Consider the following 23,129-nt stretch of genomic DNA (forward strand, 5'->3'; position numbering starts at 1 on the left):
AATCACTTGACACTATGCAACCATGCAACTAAACTTTGGATGAAATGTTCCTCAATAACCAAAGCTAACCTAACAAACCTAACAAAGTTCCTTCGAGACTTAGAAAAGACATTTCATCTAAAATACATGTCATGCTATTGTCTAATATATGGTTCTGACTTGTTAAAAGTTTTCCAAGGGAACAGACCTTGACACACTAAAATGTATTGCATAAAGAACTATTGATGGACAGAATGCAGAACAATGTCATACATTCACCCCAGTACAGAGATCTGGGCCTAAATCCATAGTTTTTTTGCTCACCATGCCATTCCAGTTTGGACCCAGCCATATACAAATCAGTCTTGACCCTATGCCCAATGAGAACAGTCCAGCCCGAACTGCCAGGCCAGGTCCTCCCTGGACTGGAAACAAGCATCCTAGTACCAGTTTTGGGGTTTCACCCCTCTTTAGCCAGGATAGCTTGATTCCAGTGGCATGGAGAGCACGGGACTCACGTCTGAGCATACCCGTCCCACTCGGGGTGACAATTGCAAAAAGAACTATTGATGGACAGAATACAGAACAATGTCATACATTCTCCCCAGTACAGAGATCTGGGCCTAAATCCATCGTTGTTTTGCTCACCATGCCATTCCAGTTTGGACCCATACATATGCAAATCAGTCTTGACCCTGTGCCCAATGGGAACAGTCCAGCCCGAACTGTCAGGCCAGGTCCTCCCTGGACTGGAAACAAGCATCCTAGGACCGGTTTCGGGGTTTCAGCCCTCTTCAGTCAGGATAGCTTGATTCCAGTGGCATGAACAGCACGGGACTCCCGTCCGAGCATACCCGTTCCGTTCTGCATTCCGTCCATCAATTGTGTGTCTTTTGCTTTCTCGCCCCAAGTGTGCCAGGTATGCCCAGACGTGGGTCCTGGGCTCACTGTGCCACTGGAATCAAGCTATCCTGGCTGAAGAGGGGTGAAACCCCGAAACCGGTCCTAGGATACTTGTTTCCGGTCCAGGGAGGACCTGGCTTGGCAGTTCGGGCTGGACTGTTCCCATGAGGCACAGGGTCAAGACTGATTTGCATATGGCCAGGTCTAAACCGTGGTGGCATGGTGAGCAAAAGAGTGATGGATTTAACCCAGATCTCGTGACTGGGGGTGAATGTTTAGATTTGTTCTGCATTCCGTCCATCAATTGTGTGTCTTTTACACTAAAATGTATTGTCTAAAGATACACAAGCAAATCCAAACAGTCAGATTACTTTGGAGTCTGTATCAAATCTTCCTTGGTTTGGGAATCTTCTTGAGAAATGTCCAGTCATACAGAGCAACAGACACATTAAAGAAAGCAATCTCCTGGCACCCTATTAATCAGGCTTTCATAGTGGATTCTGCACTGAAACAGGCTCTCAAAGTCCTTGATGATATCCACTACATGTTATGGTAACGTCGTGTGTCTTCTGGTGCCTCATTTTTTGGAGGCTTTTAAAACTATCAATCATCGCAGATTATTGCAGGTCCTGGAGATCTGTTGGTGCTTTCGGGGGAGATGGTTCTAAGCCGCATTGACTAATAGAAAACAACAGACTACAATACAGAACCGTACATTCTAAAAGGCCCCTTTCATCTGTGGTGTCCGCCAACGTTCGGTCTCATCTCTTGTCTATTTTAAGCTTTGCATAGATTCGATGAAAATCATAAAGAGAATCAAATATACAGCCACAAAAGACCTCTACCTAACCGGATGCATGAAATAATGGTCAATTCAGGGTTAAATAGTAGGATAAAGAGACGACTGGTGGCAGAAGAGCAAAAAATGCACAATCCTAGTGTCGTTATGCTAACAGAGACACATCTATCATATAAAGACCGGGGATTGTTAAAACAGTTAGGGTTTGAGGTTATAGTATGTTCTACTCAAAGTGCTTCTATACGTGGAGTTGCAATACTAAAGAACAAACGGTTTAGGGCAACAGTTGGTGAGACAACATCGGATAAGGGAGGTCGCTGGGCTATTTCACAGTTTATATTAAAAGAGAGGAAATATGTGTTCTGTGTTGGGTATGGCCCTAACAATGATGATCCTACGGTGGTGGATAAGATAAATATGGAACTTTTGAACTGGGAGGGGGATCGGGTGGTGATGGGTGATTTTAATTGTATTATGGACTATGGGATTAATACTACAAGGAGGGGGGCATTTCAGAGAATGCGGAAAACACGTAGGGCAATCTGGGAACTGGGTCGACTACAGGCTATTAGTGATGCCTGGAGAGCATTGCACCCAAGCTTACCAGGGTATACTTATTTTTCAGCCCCACATAAATCTTATTCAAGAATAGATATGGCTTGGGTGTCTGCACAAATATTATGGTCTACAGAAATAGATATATTCCCGAAAATAACATCAGATCACAATCTTATTCTTCTTACTTTTAGGAATGAATCATGTTTATTATGCGGGCACAAAAAACAGATACACAGCTATACTGCCTACATCTGTGCGCCGGCAGAGCGAAAACTGTAGAGATAGACACAGCGTATAGGTCTACATTCCAGAGACCGATCTCGCAGTGAAAGTAAGCCAGTGTGAGCCAGGTAGGTGCAAATGGAAGCACCACTTTTATCTAACAAAAACAGGAATAAAGAAACAAGCCCCCCACCCATAACCTCCCTCCACCCACCCTCCGCATCAGTTCAGATCAGACAAGGCCGTCATTAAAGTCTCCACCTAGGGGTCGCAAAACCAGTTAGTCACTTCCCACTGCGCCTGGAGGCTCCAGAGGTACAAGGCGCAAGATTTGCAAATATTTCGGGCACGTAACATCCCTCATATCTTTAGTGAGGATCTGCAAAAAGGGAGCCCACAGCTTTGGAAAGACCGTGCCTTTCCCCTTCACACTTCGGGACATCCGCTCCATCGCTAAGAGTTGCCAAAGCTTCTGGATCCAGTCTCGAGGATCTGGGATCGTCAACGATCCCCAGTGCGCTAAGACCACCTGTCGCGCTGCCAGCAAAGCCATTGCTATTTGTTTACCTCTTAGCGACTTCAGCAGGAAGAACTTAGGATGGGGAAGACCTAGCAAGGTGTGCTCGGGCGTACGCGGCAGAAGGATCTTAAAAGCTGCATCAATATCATCAATTATTGCATTCCAATAGCGCACTAGTTTGGGGCAGCACCAAAGCAAATGCACCAGAGTGCCCACAGAACCACATCCACGCCAGCAGAGATCTGACTTGGAATTGTCCCACCTCTTAATGCACGCTGGTGTATAATACCAGTGAGTAACCACCTTATAGGTAGATTGGGGCAGCTATGTTGGAAGCAGTATGATGTGCCCTATAAAAAATGTGGTCCCACTCCTTGTGCGACATGGGCCTCCCCAGGTCAGTTTCCCACCGAACCAGCGCTTTGGTGTGGCGCCTCTGCGCCTGAGAGGTGATTGGGCATAGAGTTCAGAGATGAGTTTACGATCGTTCGTTTTACACCCCAGCCATTTTTTGAAGGATGTCAGGGGATGGGACATTAGCGCGAAATTCTCCGGCCGCGTAACCCAGTGTACAACTTGCGCGTAGGGAAAGGCATCAGCCTCCAGCAACGCATGGTCCCTGCGCAACGGAGGAAAGGGTATCACAGCCCCGCGATCGAACCGGGCACCCACCCGCTTACAACCCTCCTCCCTCCATCGTTGGAAGATCTGGGATGTGCAACCTGGCGGAAAGTCAGGGTTATCGACTATGGGGGACAAGGGAGAGGGAAACGTCGTCTACCCCTTCGGGCCCGCAAGGCGATCCCACACTTTAAGAGTCGGGGACATGAAATGAAATGAAATGGAAACGACATTTATAAAGCGCATGGCTACCCGGGAGTGTCCCAGCGCTGTGGAACCAAACAAGAACGGAGAGCAGACTAGGGAAACAACAGGGTCTTAAGTTGTTTTCTGAAGGTCAGGTGATTGGGGATCAGGCGTAGATGAAGTGGCAAGGAGTTCCAGAGTTTGGAGGCATTATAGGAAAAAAGTTGTCCGCCACTTCTGGCTCTTTTTATTCTCGGCACCTCGGCCAAACGCAGGTCATCTGACCAGAGTTTTCGGTTAGCTTTGTAGGGGAGAATGGCGGTGCCTGTTCCTGACAGTGTTTTGTGGGCAATGCACAACGATTTAAATTTGATGCGTTCGTGCACGGGAAGCCAGTGGAGGGAGTGTATAGCTGGTTTGGCTGATTGTCTGTTTGAGGTGCCAGTCAGAATTCTGGCTGCGCTGTTTTGGACTAGCTGGAGTTTGGAGATTACTGAGGAGGGTGAGCCTAGGTATAATGCATTCCCATAGTCAAGCCTGGAAAGTATAAGGGATTGTATCAGTACCTTTTTTGCTGGAGGGGGGAGAAGAGGGGGGACTTTCCGGGCCATTCTGAGCATGCCGAAACAGGTGGCTGTTGTCTTCCTAGCCTGTGTTCTAAAATTCAAATCTTGGTCCAGCCAGATGCCCAGACTTTTGATTTCAGTCTTATGGGTAATGCTTAAAGGCCACATTGAATTGGGGTGAAAGCTGCTGTGGTTACCTAAGACCATAATCTCGATCTTTCCACCGTTGAGCTTGAGCTGGGAGCTATCCATCCATTCTGAAATGTCTTCTAGGCAGGAATGGAGGCTGTTGGTAGTGTTTTCTGCCTGATTGAGTGCTACCACCAGTTGCGTGTCGTCCGCGTAGGTTACTATGCGGATTCCATAGGGGGCAACTATGGTTGCTAGGGGGGACATGTAAAAGTTAAAAAGGGTCGGGCTGAGAGAGGAGCCCTGTGGGACCCCACTCGTTAAATTGGCCGGTTCAGACGTTACTTTCTCCTCAAAAACGTGAAAGGTTCTTCCTTCTAAGAAGGACCGCATCCATTGAAGCACGGTGCCTGTGACTCTTATATTCCTCAAAGGGTTGACTAGGGTCTCATGATTCACCGTGTCGAATGCTACGCTTAGGTCAAGGAGGATGATGGCCGTGGAACCTCCTGAGTCGAGGATTTTTCTGCTTTCCTCTACTACTGCTAGCAGGGCTGTTTCCGTGCTCTGACGAGGCCAGAATGCTGTCTGGAAGGAGTGAAGCAGATTGAGTATTTCAAGAAAACCTGAAAGGGTCTGGTTGACATACTTTTCTGTCACTTAGCTTATTCCTGGTAGAAGAGATATTGGGCGGTAGTTTCCCAGTTCAGCTGGGTCTAGGTTAGGTTTCTTAAGTAAAGCCTTAACCATACCCTTCCCAGCTGGAAGGTACTGATCCTGTGTTGAGTGAGGCGTTAATCAGGTTCAGTATGTTGGGGGCTAAGGTGGCTATTGCTTTCTTCAGGATGTAGAGTGGGGCTGGGTCCTTTGGTGTTCCGCTTTTAACGATGGATAGCAAAGTGAGAAGAGTTTCCAGGGGAATAGGGGGAAAGGTCTCCAGAGTGGGTTTGGTGGTGTAAGGGTCTGGGTTGATGGGTGTTTCCAGAGCTTCATTCCTCTGAGGAAGAGATTCGAGGATGGTTTGTACCTTGTGGTTAAAGAAGTTATCTAATTTATTGCACCGTTGGCCAGAGGAATCTGGGGCAATACGAGGGGCGGGTGTTTTAAGTAGTTTTTTAGATGGACAAAATCGAAGAGGTGCAATAACCTCTTGGTGTTATCCCCCCCTTGTCTTGAGGGTATAAAGCCTGCTTGGTCTTGGTCCATCTTCCCGTCTTAATCCCCTCATGGATGCCAACACACCCGAGAACAATTTCGCGTCAATTTTAAGGAGCGAAATCGGCCTGTACGATCCGCACACCTTGGGATCCTTCCCAGGTTTGAGAAGCACAGAGATGGCCACCTCAGACATGGAAGGCGTCACCTCCCCGGTATCGAGGAAGGAATTAAAAAGCTTTGTTAGAAGAGGAGCCAGTTCCACACAGAACTGCTTATAGAATAAGGCTGAAAAGTCATCCGGGCAGGGCGATTTAGCCACTTTGAGCCGCGCTTCAGCATACAGCGCCGAGTTTCCAACTCCCTCCACACCCTCGGCGCCCCAGTGCGCTTGCGAATCGCTTCTAGTTCTCCAACCGCCGCCTCTAGCTCCCCACGCTTCAGTTTGCGGAGTCGCGTAAAGGACGCGGCAACCGCAATAAATTCCCCACGAACTACGAGTTTTAGGGCTCCCCAGACCGACGCAAGGGCGTACCAGCTTGCCCGTTCTCAGAGATATAGTGCTTAATAACGGTTCGGATCCTTTGAATGACGTAATCGGAATGAAGCAGGGAATCACAAAGGCGCCAGCCTGGAGGGGTAGAACGCGCAAGGCGTGCCAATAATTGAACCAAGAGGAGGGCATGATCTGAGAGGAATCGGGGAGCAATAGTCGCAGCGCGCAAATGAGGGAGCAGAGATGCAGAGGCCAGAAAGTGATCAAGTCGCGCGTATGTTTTGTGTGCCGCAGAAAAGAAGGTATAGTCGCGGTCTTTCGGGTGCTGGATTCGCCACACATCACCTAAACCACAGTCAGAAAGCCACTGTTTCCCAGCATTTGACAATTCCCCTGCTTGGTTAGACCGCAGACCCGACCTATCGACCTCCGGATCCATTACCAGATTTAAGGTGCCCCCAATCAGAAGCGCTGAATCCGGGAAAGCAAGAGCCTCAGACAGGGCGGAGCGCAAGAAGGGCTCCTGACGTTTATTTGGGGCATATAAAGACCCAACCGTAAAATGCATGTCCCCCCACTGCACCCTGACTGCCAGGAACCGCTCCTTCATCTCCGCTATTGTAGAGACCAACTTGCACTGCGACCGTGCACTAAAAAGGATCCCCACCCCATTGTGTTTGGACTGGCCCGAGGACCAAAACTGCTGTGGGAAGCGCCTATCTCGCATGCGCGTGGTATCTTTAGGCAGAAGGTGGGTTTCTTGCAGGAAATAGATATCCCCCCCCCCAGCATTCTCTAAAAGGGACAGTATGGCCAACCGCTTGACCAGATTATTCAGCCCTCGCACATTCAAGCCGACAATAGTCAGGTCCCTACTCATCGATACAGAAAAGAATGGAGCGTCTATATACCAACCCCAACCCCCCAGGATCAACCCTAATGGAAATCAGCCTCCTCACCATTTGGACTATCAGCCGAGCACGGCCATGAACTGATGCGGAGCCACCCCAAAAAAAACACCCTACTACAACCCCTACCAATGACACAGAAAATCCCTGAGCAAGGCAGAACAAAAACAAGGTAAGTAAAATACAGAACAATGAGCACCAAAGGAAACCGGATGGAAGGTCGTCTCCGAAAAAAACCCCACCCTCCAATAGGAAAAATCCCTGAAGCAAAAAAGCAACATTGGTACTCGAAGGAAAGGACAACAGTTCGTCTCAGTGAGCAAATGTACAAGGGGCTGCAGCTCATCCTTAATCCGAACCATAGAGTACCTAACAAGTCCCTGGCACGTCAGGTATCAGAGAAAGTGTGTGCCGTCAGACAACTCCTCCCCTCCAGGGCCAGCAACTGAGCCCAAAAAGATACGTGAATCAGGGGACATCATTGCTGTCAGTCACTTGCGATACTGCCGAAAGGACCGCCTCTCGCTCCAGCCGCCTGACGGATGCATCCGGTTTAGAGCTAGACGATGGGCCCCCAACTCGCTGCCAATCGGAGGAGCCCCTGCGCTGCCGTGGGCGAGCTTGAGCAGGTTCAGGAGGAGTAGAAGGTCGGTCCAAGCCCAGCGCGGAGCAGGCATCCTCAAGGGAGCGAAGTTGCAGGAGCTTGCCATTGAGCTTAAAGATGAGGCGGAATGGATGCCCCCAGGAGTAAGGTATACCCCGCTCTCTGAGATGAGTGGTAACAGGCTTAAACGCTCTGCGTTTAGCCAGCGTGGAAGCAGTCAGGTCCTGAAAGAGAGCAGGCTGATCACCCCGGAACTGCACCAGATGTAGGTCTCTGGCTTTGCGGAGGATTCGTTCCGTAATTTGGAAATCGTGCACACAGACAAGGATATCCCGAGGGGGGGGGCCTGAGCACCGCGCGAGAGACCCACCCGGTGGACTCGATCCAACTGGACTGCCCGACCCTCCTCATCACCTAAGATCTGCTGAAACAGGGCACTGATGTAAGCACGGAGATCATCCCCCTCTTCCTTCCACGGAACCGCCCGAATGCAGATATTATTATGTCTGGAGCGGTTCTCCAAATCCTCCGCGTGCACCTGTAAATCCAGATTCTGTTCCTTGAGTCGGATCATCTCCTGTTGAAGTTGGTGCAAGTCGTCCTCCCTACCCAGGTCATGCTCTTCCAGTTTTGCAACGCGCTCCCCTATGGCGTCGACTTCCCGCCTGACATCCCTAAGATCCGAGGAGAGCTGAGAGTGCAACTCTTGAATGTCCTCTTTCATGGAGGAGAACAGCTCAACCATAAAGGCTTTGGTCGCTGGGGCATCCCCATCATCCACTGCGCCCGGTGACGGGCCGTGAGGCGGGCGGACCTGGGGAGGCCTGAAATGGGCCCTTCAGGGCCTTGTCCCTTTTGCCTTTATTGGACGACGTGGTGCAGGAAAGCGGGGACGAACTGTCGCAGGGGAGCCCAGACTCAAGCAAGGTGAAGGAGCCGTATCAACCCCCGACAGGGCCCCCCCCCAACAGGCAGGCCGCCAGGAAGCGAGTGATGAAGGAGCAAGGCCGCCCGCAGCTAAGAGGACCGTGCCGACAAAGAGGCAGCCACCCCAGCACCGCAGCGCCCGGGATCAAGCCAAAGCAGTCCAAAGGGGAAGCATCCACGGAGAGTGAACCACGGCTTGGTTTTAGCCAGACCCAAGCACCAAAGTCACACCAGGGGGTCCCATCCACCTGCGCGCAGACAAGGGTGCACTGCTCGTCGTATGCCTCCGCCCGTCGAACCACGGGCCGACCACCAGTCACACAGGAGCGGGGCAGATCACGAACCCCTAGTCGCAGGAAGAATCTGTATGTGCAATAGGACGCGCGCCACACTCCAGCTGACGCTTCTAGCACGCGGCCCCAGTCTCATCCGCAACCAAGCTCCCAGGCAAGCAGGGAGGACGGGGGGCCCCAGGAGCTGACAGCCCCCGCCCCCACGCCCACAATCAGCAAGAACGCCGTCTGCCGAAATGAGGATCGAGCCCCACCACCGGCGGCACCCCGTGCCTCTCACCTCCACCAGCCGCACAGCACCCCTGCAGATATGGAGGCCCTCTGTGTAAGCAGGGCCGCCGATCAAGCGCTGCTCCCTGCACCCAGCTCCAAGCGTAGCTGGACCAATGACCCCCTCTGCTCCACTGCCTCTAACGCGGGTGCCGTCCGCCGGTCTGCGGACCGATCGCACCCACTGCCCCACCGCTCCTCACCTCAGCCGCACCGATGCACCGCCAATAACAGCAGCGGGCCCCCTCCTCACCCGGTGATCGTCTCGGCCGAAATGCCCTCCGCCATCACAGAGCCGCCACGCCACCGAGGAAAGAAAATGGCGGGCGCTCCATCACATCAGAGCGCACCAGGGATCGCCACCGGACAGCGAGCAACTGCCAGAGCAGTGCAAGGAAGCCTCAAGTATCCAGCGACTTCGGATGAGCCTCCATCCATCCTCAGCGCCGTCGCGTCCACCCCAGGGTCCACCATGCCACAGCAAGGCCGGGCCCGGGCAGGCTGACTCGCGGGGAGAAACACCGGGGCAGCAAGAAAGGAGCCCACCGCCCACGACAGGAGGGCAGCAGGCAACGGTCCACCAGTCGGCGAGCACAATTGGGCACTTTTGAGGGCGATAATCACGGCAAATGTTGGGCGGCGCCGGAGGGATAGGATAACGCATCCTATCTCGCCGCCATCTTAGCCACGCCCCCTCTTCTTACTTTTAAAGTCAATACAGAGAATAGGCCACCAAGATCTTTTTCATTCCCTAGGTATCTTTTATTAGATGCAGATTATATTGCTAGCACTCGGGAACAAATCAAAAGTTTCTTTGAAGAGAATACGGGATCTACCACTTCCCTCGTGGTGTGGGATACATTTAAAGCAGTTATTAGGAGGCATACCCAACAGTACATTTGGCACCAAAATAAAACTAATAAAGGGATTCTGAAGGAGACAACCTCTGCAATATGTAGGGCAGACGATTTACATGCGGAGGCAGTTCTGAAGGGGGCAGGCGAGTCAGAACAATTGGGGTTTGAGTTAATTATCCTTAGATTGGGTCTGAAGAAAACACTTAAAGAGAAGAGCATGGTTAAATATAATAAATATCAGCAGATACAGTATGAGTACGGGGAAACAATTGGGAAAATTCTGGCCTATAAAGTAGCTGATGACGGGGCTAAAGCCCATATTACAACCATTAGGAGGCCTGCTGGTAGACTGTATGAGCACCACAGCAGATTTTAGAGCAATTTGCGAGGTATTATCAAGTATTGTACACTTCTACAATACAGCCAAGGCAGGCAGATATTTTGGATTATATTCAGGGATATTTCCTGCCAAGTATAGGGGAGGAGATCGCTGAGTCTCTGGATGTAGAGATACTGTGGGAGGAGATTGAAATGGCAATTGGGGCTCTACCATCGGGCAAGGCTGTGGCAGAAGACTCTGTTGCCCTGGAATTTTATAAAACCTTCAAGGATGATCTGAGGCAGCCTTTTAGCCAGACGATTGGGTTTATCAGTGTTAATGGGCAAGTGCCTGATTCCTGGAATATGACAAAAATTGTCTTCTTCTTAAAAAAAGATGAACCAGCAGAGAAATGTGGGTCTTATAGACCGATTTCGCTCATTAACACTGATGCAAAAAGAAATCCCAAAATACTGTCTAATCGGCTAGCTCCGGTGAGGTCTAGTCTGGTTTCTCCCCAACAACATGGGTTTATTCAAAAGAACAAGTTACTTACCTTCGGTAACGATGTATCTGTAAGAAACATTAGTTAGTTAGATTCCTCACCTTAGAATATCCCCAGGCTTCAGACTGGATCCGGAAGATTTTTCGTCAGCAATACCCCTTGCGCGTCGCTAGGCGTCGTCTGCGGCTCCGCGTCCGTCGTCGGCGTCGTGCGCCGGGATGACGTCGTCGGAGTACTTAGACGCCGCCCTCGCGCGCTGACGTCAGTTCTTGTACATAGCCTTCCGCGCCAGGAACACAGAGCCATGCAAAGACCGACACTGGTGCCAAAAATAAAATCTAGGGGCCTGAAAAGGATAACCTTAACCCTAGATGTCAGTTCGCAGAACGGGGAGGATGGGTGGGTCGGTGTGGAATCTAACTAACTAATGTTTCTTACAGATACATCGTTACCGAAGGTAAGTAACTTGTTCATCTGAAAGAAACACGTTAGTTAGATTCCTCACCTTAGAATAGATACCCAAGCAATACCATCCCCGGTGGTGGGTCTGCGAACCAAGATCACACCAGAAAGTCCTGGAGGACAGAACGGCCAAAGAAGCCATCCCTCCGGACTTGGCTGTCAAGGCAGTAATGCCTGGCAAACGTGTGTAGCGAAGCCCACGTTGCCGCCTGACAAATGTCCTGCAAAGGGACACCCCGTCCCAAAGCAGTAGTAGCCGCTGCGGCCCGAGTAGAATGGGCGCGCAGCCCAACAGGAGGGTCCTTTTTTGCCAAGGAGTAACAAATTTTGATGCACAAAACGACCCACGAGAGATGGTCCGTTTGTGCACAGCTTTCCCCTTCTTAGCACCCACGTATCCAACGAAAAGTTGGTCGTCCACCCGGAACTGCTTTGTGCGGTCCAAATAAAAGGAGCGCGCACGTTTTGGGTCCAGACGGTGGAGCCTCTCTTCCTCTTTGGAAGGATGCGGAGGCGGAAAGAATGTGGGCAAGGTGACAGACTGCCCAAGATGAAATGGAGTCACCACTTTCGGAAGAAAGGAGGGACGAGGCCGAAGGACAACCTTGTCCGGATGAACAGAGAGAAAAGGAGGTTTTGAAGATAAAGCCTGGAGCTCACTCACCCGTCTAGCCGAGGTGACGGCTACAAGAAAAGCAGTCTTAAGCGTCAGCAGACGAAGAGGACAATTATGAAGAGGCTCAAAGGGAGCACACATTAGAAATGTGAGAACAAGATTCAAGTCCCACTGAGGCATTACAAAAGGGACAGGAGGGAACGTGTGAGTAATGCCCTTTAGAAAGCGTGTAACTACAGGGGACTTGAAAAGAGAAGGCTGATCAGGAAGCCGCAAGAAGGCAGAGATGGCAGCAAGATTTCCTTTCAGGGTGCCCAGGGCAGAGCCCTGCCGGGCCAAAGAAAGAAGAAAGAGGAGAACCTCAGAAAGAGGGGCGGAAAGGGTATCCACAGCCTTTGCTGTGCACCATGCCACAAATTTGTTCCACCGGCAGGCGTATACCGTCTTTGTGGAGGGACGCCTGGCTGCCAGAATGATATCACAGACTTCAGGAGGCAAGTCAAATGGCATCAACTGCCGCCGCTCAATCTCCACGCATGGAGGTGGAGGCTGGACAGGTTCGGGTGGAGGACCGTCCCCTGCTGCTGCGACAGAAGATCCTCCCGAAGGGGCAGACGTATCGGAGGATCGGTCAACATACTGAGTAGCTCGGGATACCAGTACCTTCGTGCCCAATCCGGAGCCACCAAGATGACTTGGGCCCGGTCGTGCCTGATCTTCTTCAGCACTCTGGGCAGAAGTGGTATAGGCGGAAAGGCGTACAACAGACCGCACCTCCACTCGTGACGAAAAGCGTCGCCGAGCGAGTGCCGCCTTGGAAATTCCAACGCGCAGAACTGCTGACATTGCGCGTTCTCTTCGGTGGCGAATAGATCTAACCAAGGCTCTCCCCACTGCTGAAAGAGACCTTGCGCCACTTCGGAGTTCAGACGCCATTCGTGATCCATCATGCACCGGCGGCTGAGTTCGTCTGCTCTGGCGTTCAGAGAGCCCGCCAGATGTTGAACCACTAGGGTGACGCCCTGGTGTTCCAGCCACGTCCAGAGGCGCAGGGCCTCCTGACAAAGGGTCCACGACCCCACCCCGCCCTGTTTGTTGCAATACCACATGGCGGTGGTGTTGTCCGTGAACACCTGCACGACACTTCCCCTGACAGAGGGAAGGAAGGCTTTCAGTGCAAGTCGGATCGCTCTCAACTCCAACAGGTTGATGTGGAGACGAGACTCCGCCGGAGACCAGAGGCCTCTGATCTCCGCCTCTCCCATATGGCCACCCCATCCCAGGAGGGACGCATCAGTCACTACGACATGCTCCGGTTGGGGAAGGGAGAGGCTTCTGCCCATGACCCAATCGCAGTCCGTGAGCCACCACTGCAACTGCTGTGCAGTGCCCTCCGAGATCAAGACATGGTCGGACAGGTTGCCGATTGGCGTGATGCACTAGTAGGATGCAGGAGGCCATCAGCCCCAGAAGCCGCAACACTAGCCTGACCGAAACCCAGGATAGAGGCCGAAAGATGGGAATCAGGGCCTGAATATCCCGGACCCGCTGTTCCGGTGGATAGACCCGGAACTGCGCCGAATCGAGAACCGCTCCGATGAAAAGGAGCTTCTGAGAGGGACTCAGGTGTGACTTCGGCACGTTGATGGAAAACCCCAGCAAATGCAGGAGATCCGCCGTAGTCTGGAGGTGGGAGACGACTGCCTGGGGCGAGCCCGCCTTCAACAACCAGTCGTCGAGATAGGGGAAGACTGGAACCCCTGATCTGCGCAGATGAGCTGCGACCACCGCCATCACTTTCGTGAACACCCGAGGGGCACTGGTGAGGCCGAAGGGGAGCACGGTAAACTGAAAGTGCTCTTGGCCCACCGTGAACCGCAGGTAACGCCGGTGGGCCGGCAGGACGGGGATGTGGAAATATGCGTCCTGCAAGTCCAACGCTACCATCCAGTATCCGGGGTCTAGGGCAGCTAGAACCTGAGCCAAAGTCAACATCTTGAACCTTTCCTTCCGGAGGAAGGCATTGACGTTACGGAGGTCCAAGATAGGGCGTAGGCCCCCTTTGCCCTTCTTGGGAACCAGAAAGTAGTGGGAATAACAACCACGACCTACTTCTGGACTCGGAACGCGCTCGACGGCCCCCTTGGCCAAGAGGGCCGAAACTTCCTTGTGGAGAAGATTCAAATGATCCCCCGAGATACGATGGTGCTGCGGTGGCATGGCTGGAGGGGTCGTCTCGAAGGGGAGGGAGTAGCCCCTTCGGACGATTTGCAGCACCCACCTGTCCGATGTGATGGACCGCCAGTGGAGCAGGTGATGGCGAACTCTGCCGCCCACTGGCGTGGAATGGGCCTGAAAGCTCGGACTAGGAAGGCTTTGAGGCGGATGCTGCCGGGGTGGATGTGGGCTGACCTCGTCGTCCTCCAGAACCGCCTCGGCGGAAACCACGTCCGCGACCGCGCGCAGGTTGGTTCTGCGGCTGGTGGCTAGGCGCACGTGAGGAGGCACCCCTTCCTTGGCCGAGAGGCCCAAGGACTTGGCCGTAGCCCGGGAGTCCTTAAAGCGGTTCAGCGCACTGTCCGCTTTCTCGCCAAACAGGCGAGTGCCATCAAACGGCATGTCCATGAGAGTGCTCTGGACATCGCCCGAAAATGACGTGGACCGCAGCCAGGCGTGACGTCTAAGCGCCACTGTGGTAGAAATGGCCCTACCCAGCGAGTCCGTGGTGTCAAGCCCACAACGTATAGCATGTCGCGCGGCATCCCTCCCATCGGCCAGAGCCTGGGTGAGTCGTGTCCGGACCTCCTCCGGACACAGGGGCAGCGCGTCCTCCACCGCATCCCACAGAGAGTGGGAATAACGGTCCAAGAGACAAGCGGTGTTCAAAGACCGCAGGCCCAAACTAAGGGAAGAGAACAGCTTCTTGCCAAACTGTTCCAGTCTCTTGGAATCCCGGTCCGGCGGGGCGGTCGGGAAAGAGGATTGGGAGGTGGAGGCCTGGATAACCAGGCTCTCAGGGGTAGGGTGTTGGGACAGAAAACTGGGGTCGCCCGGAGCAGGGCGGTGGCGCCTGGCGACGTTCCTGTCCACAGGGGGAACTGTGGAGGGCTTGGACCAGGTGCCCTGCAGAACGTCAATGAGGGCCTCATTGAATTGCAGCAGAGGCTCAGTGGAGCTTGCTGCAGACTGAAGCACCTCAGTAAGGACGTTAGTCCTCACAGCCATGGCAGGCAGCTCGAGCCCAAGGGCTGCGGCTGCCTTGCGCAGCACCACAGAGAAAGCAGCGCCCTCCTCCGAAGCCACAGTCGGAGGAGAGACAAATCCAGTGTCTGGAGAGGTATCCAGGCCACTGGCCTCCCCCAGTTCATCTGCCCAGTCCTGGGACAGTTGAGCCTGAGTGGCCATAGGATCCTCGGATCCCTCCCAGTTGTCCCCATCATCCGACTCCTGGTATAGAGGAGAAAGTAACGGAGCCGGGCGGTAGACATAATGTGTCTCTAGCGGCGCCGATCTCGGCGTCCATCGACGCCGGACCGGCGCCGGGCCCGGAGTGGGACTGAACTGGGGTACGACGTCGAGCGGAGTCGACGTCGGCGTCGGGGGTGGTACCGGTGTCGACGCCGGCGGAGGAGGCGTGACGAGGTTAACCGGCGTCGACGGGGACTCGAGAACGGGTCCCTCGGGCGCTTGCGGCGTCGAGGCCGGAGCCGTCAACGGCGCCAGGGCCAGAGCCACCGGCAGGCAAGGCAGCCCAGTCGGGTCCGCGGGGCCCGAAGGCGCACCAGCGGGCACCGACGGCGGAGCCAGGTTCCTCATGGCCGAGAGGAAGGCACTGACTTCCGCCGGCGTCGCGTTAGTCCCAGGGACCGGAGGGTATGGGGACGGGCGCGGCGCCTGCGGCTCCGCTGGAGCCGCGGGGGTGGAACCACCCTGACCCTCGGCCGAGTCGCGCGACCGGCGAGGGGAGTCCGAAGAGCGATGTCGCCTCTTGGACTTCTTGGAATGCTTCGACTTACCCGAAGACTTGGATCCCGACGACCGATGGTGACGTCGGCTGCGGCTCCGCGACCGATCCTTGGACCTCCTCCTGGACCGGGATCGAGAGGCGCGCGGAGCCGAGTGGCAAATCTCGAGAAGCTTACGGGACCGCTCCCGTCTAGCCTTCGAGGTCAGGGCCTTGCAGTCCGAACACGACTCCGCGTTGTGATCGAGGCCCAAGCAGTAAAGGCACCGGCGGTGATGGTCCGTAACCGACATCAATCGGTTACAGTCCGTACAGGCTTTAAACCCAGGCATCCTACCGGCACCGGTGTCGAGACACGATCAAAAAGGATCAAAAAAGTTAGTCAAAAATTGACTAAAGGGGTAGCTCTCCCGGATCTGCGCTTACTGGCGCGGAAAAAAGAAGAACTGACGTCAGGGCGCGAGGGCGGCGTCTAAGTACTCCGACGACGTCATCCCGGCGCACGACGCCGACGACGGACGCGGAGCCGCAGACGACGCCTAGCGACGCGCAAGGGGTATTGCTGACGAAAAATCTTCCGGATCCAGTCTGACGCCTGGGGATATTCTAAGGTGAGGAATCTAACTAACGTGTTTCTTTCAGATCAGAGATACTGAAACTACTGAAACTACTCATGTAAATACGGCAGTGACAGCGTTCGATGTTGCAGTATTACATCCACCCCACTAGGTATGATTCTATTAGATGCTGAGAAAGCGTTTGACAGAGTGGGGTGGGAGTTTCTCTGGGCTGTAATTGATGCTTTTGGGATCGGCAGTAGTTTCAAAAAAATGGGTACAAGCCCTATATGATAAGCCCAGTGCTAAATTAGCGTATTCAGGTTTACTATCATCTGTCTTCCCGGTGTCTTGTGGCACGAGCCAGGGGTGCCCTCTCTCACCCCTATTATTTGCTCTATATATAGAGCCATTCATTTGTGCTCTACAAAACAATCCCCAAATAAGTGCTTTTAGTAATGGAACAATTTCTTTAAAGGTTACGCCTATGCGGATGACCTGGCAGTATTCTCTACAGACCCAGGGCGAGCTTTAGGTGAAATAACAGCGGCTGCTGCCGGGTTTGGTCAGATATCAGGGTATAAATTAAATATTAATAAGACCCAAATATTAATTAATCATAAACCGTTAGCTGCTATACAGGGGGTATGCCCATTCGTCACTTATCTGGGGTTGCGGATATCTGCACAAATAGAGAAAATCATCATTCTGAATTATGAGGAGCTGCTGAAGGATACAATTAAATCATTTCAAAATTGGCACAAGCTACCGATAGGCATTATAGGTTGTATTAATATCATCAAAATGAAATCCTGCCCAAGTTTTTATATCTTTTTCGCTCTATTCAAACGATTAGAAGGGGCAATAGGTGCTTTATATGGGGATACAAGAAATCTAGGCGAGCGATAGAAAGATTAAAACTACCATTTGGTCAAGGAGGCTTGGAGCTACCGGATTTTAAGATGCATTTCTGGTCAGCTTTTTTTGGTTGTTTCCGTAGTCTGATTAATCCTGCGAGTATTCAATTTTTTCATACATTTATGTTGGGGGAAGAAAGTAAAATGTTTCTGTATAGAATAATGGACCCTAATTAGTTCAAAAGGGTCAAATGCAAGACCGCTCGAGACAGCATATATATCTGGTGGGCGATCTTGCATAAAGGCAATATATCTCCATATCATGATAAATTTCCTCTGTATTCTAACCCTGCTTTACCTAGTATATTTCACGATGCGGTGGGGAAAAATTGGATCAGATTGGGAGTAGGATGCTTGGGTGATCTTTTCGATTCCAATGTTATTATTGCTTTCGAGAGACTACAACTCGTATATAAATTGCCAAATCATATGCTGTTAAAATATTATCAGATCCAAGACTATTTTATAAAGCATCTGAAGTTGACCAATATAACTGGTTCTGAGGTTTGGGATTTTATATATGATGAAGTAAGGGAATCTATGATTAGCAAGGTTTATAAATGGCTGAGCAGCAACAGAGCAGACGATTGTGGAAGATTGGCTAATCAATGGCGTAAAATACTGGAGACTCCCGTAGGGGCTAGTACTTTAAAACAAGCATTGGGCACTATAAAAGAGGTGGTCCATTCTACTAATCTGAGATTGCATCAACATCGGACGATCGGTCTTCTCTATTACACACCTAAGAGGATAGCCAAGTGGGCGGTTAACAATATAATTACAGATAAGGATGAAGTGCCCAAGGTGTGATATGTATAAGGCAGATATCAAACATATGTTTGTAACGTGTTTAGAGCTAAAATCTTTTTTGGCAGGATGTCGAGAACATTATCCATCAGAAATTGAGGTTAGAAATACCCCTGACAGTAGGGGGAAATGATGCTGGGCCGTAGTAACATTGTATCTAAAAGTAGCGGTCTATTAACTATTTTGCTAGTCTCGGCAAGGCTAATCATTGCTCGAGAATGGATTTCGCCAAAGCCTCCAAATGTGATGGATTGGTGGCTTTTAGTCCAACAGACATATGATATGGAACAGGCATTGGCTAAGTCAAGAGGCATACGTTCAGTTGTTAAATTTAATAAAATATGGGGGTCTTGGCTTTAGATAACCTCTTGGAAACTCTAGGATACTTAACGTGGTGTAAATAAGTGTGTGAGGTATTTATTTATTTCTATGTGCTCCTTGTTACCTTATCTGTGATAGAATGTTTAGATATTGGCGGTATGCGGTATTGATACTGTTTTTATGTATTTGATTGTACTATGCATTACCTAATCATTGACAAATAAAAAAAATAAAGAAATAATGGTCAATTCTTACCTCCAGGACAACACAACATTTTCCATTAGCTAACTGCATGAGGAAATTTGTAAGATGGGAGAAACACTCGGGAGTGGCACACATGCAACCCTGGAATCAAACACAGAAATGATAATTAAAAGAGTAGTTCATATTCACAGTTCTCTCTACAGCTGTAATTTATATCACTGGTAGTTAATAAAGAGGATTGTTAAATAATACAGACTCATACAGTGTTCACTACATTTCCATCAAAAATAGATCCATGGTAATTATAGTGGCATGTTAGTAGCAATGGTGCTCCAAAAAGAGTCATATGGCGTATCCAAGATGTAGGGAGCCCTGTGACCAGCATATTCATATTTTCACAGCAGACAAACTGTCCTGATGGTGGGGCTATGGAACCTTTCAGTCGCATTCACTGCACTTAACTCCTATTCCACTGTGGTCAGGATTCAATAAGTCAAAGGTGCCAGAGCGCTTGCAAACATAGGAGTCATTTATCCATTTCAGACCTGGGAAGAATGTGTTTCCATTTCCATTTATGCTCCCCTTTTCAAGACATAGATGGTGGAACGGCTCATGGTGCCCCGCCGTCCTATCCTTTGAATATGTTCACAGAGTCTCGGAGAAAGAATGTGTATTGCTGAGCTGATCAGTACAGTAAAACAAAAGGTGCATTATCAAAAGGGCAGTGGTGACAGCACGGCACAGCTAGAATCAGGGCCTTGAAACAATCTCACAACAGTTTAAAATGGAACCAGGATCATCACATTCTGCTAATATGAATGGCTGATATATGGGATGGGTGTGGTATGATGTACTTTGCTGCACTGCAGGAAGTATACGAGGTTCATAAATCATATATTTTTTTGAAATATAACTCCAGTTCAGGCATGCCCATGATTTATCTTGCACTTCTGAAATACAGTCCCCTGGAGGCTCAATTAATTATGGATGGATGAAGCCTAAATCACACTGGCGCCTCTAGACCATGTGGCTTCATTATCGCTAATTCTCCATACAATTTATCAGCCCTGAAATGCATAGTGAGAGAAGGACCTGGGCCCCTTAGACGATGCTCATTAGAGGAATACATTATTCACACCCTGGCGCTGGAAGAGACTGGGGACTTGCGACAGCAATCTTGGTGTGTTTGAGTAAGCTCTTGGCATAAAGAGATCTAGCTAAACAGTGGAGGCCAGAGACCGCTCCTACACAAGAGGTATGGCTGAGGCGTAGGTACTGGTGCTCAAAGACAGAAGAACCACTCTACCAATACAGTGGGTGGATGCTCCACTACACACAAGAGAATATGGGGGCCTTGGCAGGAACATTTTCAATCTGATACTACGTAGAAGTCTTTGCAATTCAATTGGCTCTACTTTACTCTGGATTACAGAATGTAAAAAATACATTTGTGAGCTGCTAGTCAATCACAATTTGCCAGATTATGCTTCAATTGTAACTGTCATAAGTTTTCTTGTCGTTTATAAAAACTAATAAAAGAACCATATTTAATTGAAGTAAGGCTAAGCAGAATAAGACCGGATACGTTTCATAATGATTATGAGTTAAGTCTTCAGTTAACATACTAGACAACGGAAATCTAATCCCAAAAGTATGGTGAAGACCCATAAAACACACAAGGGGTCCACCACGTTAATGCAGACCTCAATATTCACCATGTATACCTCCCTACGTAGCATAAAATTACTGTGCTAAAAGCAGATGCATTTGCCAAAAAGTACTATTGCCTATGAGGTAAAAGCACTCATCTTGCATTGAATTATCTATGGAAATACTATGCAGTGGAGTAATCAGAAAGCAGCTAATTGAAGGCTTAAATGCATAAGTCAAAGGATAGTTTGGACTACGAAGCACAGCTATCTTTGCCTGTCCTCACAAATGCACTGGCACTTTCAGTCTTTGAAGTCAAAAAAGAACTGGCTCAAAGTACCTCTAAAATCCTAGCGGCCCAACTGATCAGTTGTCATGAACACATCATTGTGGTTTTCAGCTACAAGACTTTTATCACAGTTATCTCACTGAAAAAGTTTTAAGTTTATCAGAAATTAGAGAGACAAAGGCTTCAAAGTGGGTCTCTGAATAAGACACCAGGAAACCATTAAACATTAAAGCAGATTGTGGAGCCACAGAATTTGCCACAGGTTATGCTGTCAGTAGTGGAAGTGGGTTTTGTAGCTGAACTTCCATATTTTATTGCTATACTCAGAATGAAGAACTAGAAACGAAAAACAAATCTCTTTTGCTTACTTCAGGATCACCAATTGCAGAGTCATATCCAGAGGAAACCAGAACCAGCTCAGGATTAAACTGTGCAGAAGAAAACAAGAGTCAGAGTGGATGAAATTACAAAACACAGGCTCACAATACAAAAGGGATCATGGAATACCCTGTAGATCTTCACATTCTAATAGCAATACACCAGTCTTTGAGTAGTTTCGTGTAAAACCCCTCTTGTAAGGATCATGGAGCTGATATTCACTGGCAGTACTGAAAGGCAGAGGCATCAGGGGTCAGCCTAAAGCAGAGATTGTGATAGGGTACACGTACTACAGTAGTGGAGCAATTGTGAAAACACCATTCAAAATGTGTAGAAACACAGGCTTGGATTAGGAAATATTTAGAAGAGAAGAGGGAAGCAGCTGCCTGAATATGGAGTAGATTGTAGGATTTGGAGAATAAGGCACAGTAATGAAAAAGAGCACATTTGGCGGTTTATTCAAACTGACAGGCACAGTAATACATTAACATTGCCAGTAGGAGAGCCAAAGAGTTCATTCATAATGGTGGAATAAAAAAAACGAGGAACAAACGAGTTCAAGGATAGTGTAGTTTGCTTCTTTGACATTTCTTGTTCTTTACGTTTTTGTTAACCATATGCTACTATGGATAATTTATATATGTACGCTTGCCTTCCAATTGTCAAACCTAGGCATAGTGTTTCAAGCTGGCTTCTACTGTTTTGAGTATGCCACCACGTTAGGAGTGGGGGCTATTGTAAAACCTAAAATGGTTGCTCTTTTGCGACATGCAAGCCACTGGGATATCCCAACATCTGTTTGGGCCCCAAACGCCTCTGCTTTGTCAATTATTTCTAATAATTGGCAAACACCTCATCAAAGCACACAGGAAGGAAAGGGGGGAGCTGCAATCCAGCTGAACCATCATTCATGTTTACATTATCTGTAATTTAGCAACTTTCAGCACATACTGAATTCACGGTCTTTGTTCCCTGATCCTAGTGATTTTAGTGTTGTTTAAAGTGCCTGCCTCTGGCAGGAATGGACTGAGCTATTTCCATCAGCCCTTTCTGATCAGAGTCTCCTTGAATTCACTCTTGATCCGAGTGAGTTCTTGCCTATGAATCCTTCACCCACACCTGCTACAATCATGCTGTCAACATGCAGACCATCCTTAAACTGATACTTCAATCTCTCTGCTTAGCACTTGGACACCGTCTTATCATCATCCATACTGGATGACCCACAATTATCTAAAATTGAATGAGTGTATGGCAACAAATCTGTTCTTTAATTATGTGATAATCCCTCACCTTCAAGGAATATTAGGCTGGGCACCCATCACCTGTAGTCATCATACCGCCCCAGATCCACATTGTTGCTAAGCTTTATTCCATCATTAAAGACTGATCAGGTGTGACTTTCTTTATCGGTTTCATGCAACTATCACACTTTTGCTCTTAAGATTGGACTATGCCAACTCTCTCTACCATGGCGCGCCCAATTGCCGTTTGCGTGGACTCTAAATTATCCAGAACCCAAAGCTAAACATCTTTGCCAACTACAGCCCTGGAACACATTTCCCCAGAAGTGGATGCTCTGCACGTCCTTCCTCTAACCAGAATAATCCGTTTCAAGATCCTGTGCATCGCCCCAACAAGCAGTACAAGGATTCGGACCTACTTTCCTTCCAAAAAAAAGATGACTCACTCGACCCAGAGGCAATCTTTGCCCAACAGAAAATGATGAGCAGGAATACCAAACTGCAACTTGAAGGCTTTCATCTCTGTGGCCCTAACTGGGAAATGTACAGTTCCCCCCCGGCCCATATTTGAAATATTCATGACCACTTGGCCTTAAAAAGGTCAATAAAATGCGCTTGTTTCCAAACCAAGGACTTCATCACCACCACAAGAGCTATAAACCTCTACTGCACTCAGTCCTGGTATGTAGCATAACGTAACTGTCACAAATCTATTTAAGTACGAATATGTGATTTCCTCTACCTCTATGTGTTCTCTGTTGCCCTACACTTAAGGCACACCTCTGGCCATCATGCAAAGCACCCATAGATAGCCACACCTTCTTCCTCATACATTGCGAGCCTTCACATCAAGGTATCGCTGTTCAGTCTTGCCTCAGAACCTTGCAAGGTACCCCTGCCTGC

The 23,129-nt window shown here is 49.8% G+C and overlaps 1 protein-coding gene across 3 annotated transcripts in view; it reads right to left on the reverse strand.

Moving 5' to 3' along the window:
* HDAC10 (histone deacetylase 10) overlaps window positions 1-23,129 on the reverse strand; it is a 440,238-nt gene that overhangs the window by 219,846 nt on the left and 197,263 nt on the right. For all 3 annotated transcript variants that reach the window (XM_085653979.1, XM_085653977.1, XM_085653978.1), the window contains 2 exons: window positions 20,973-21,032; window positions 18,717-18,806 (listed from right to left, as the gene is read on the reverse strand). In XM_085653979.1, coding sequence (XP_085510105.1) covers window positions 18,717-18,806; window positions 20,973-21,032 — 150 coding nt within the window. The remainder of the gene's footprint in view (window positions 1-18,716; window positions 18,807-20,972; window positions 21,033-23,129) is intronic.

Source organism: Triturus cristatus, chromosome 4_1, assembly GCF_964204655.1.
Source record: "Triturus cristatus chromosome 4_1, aTriCri1.1, whole genome shotgun sequence".
Taxonomy (NCBI): Eukaryota; Metazoa; Chordata; class Amphibia; order Caudata; family Salamandridae; genus Triturus; species Triturus cristatus.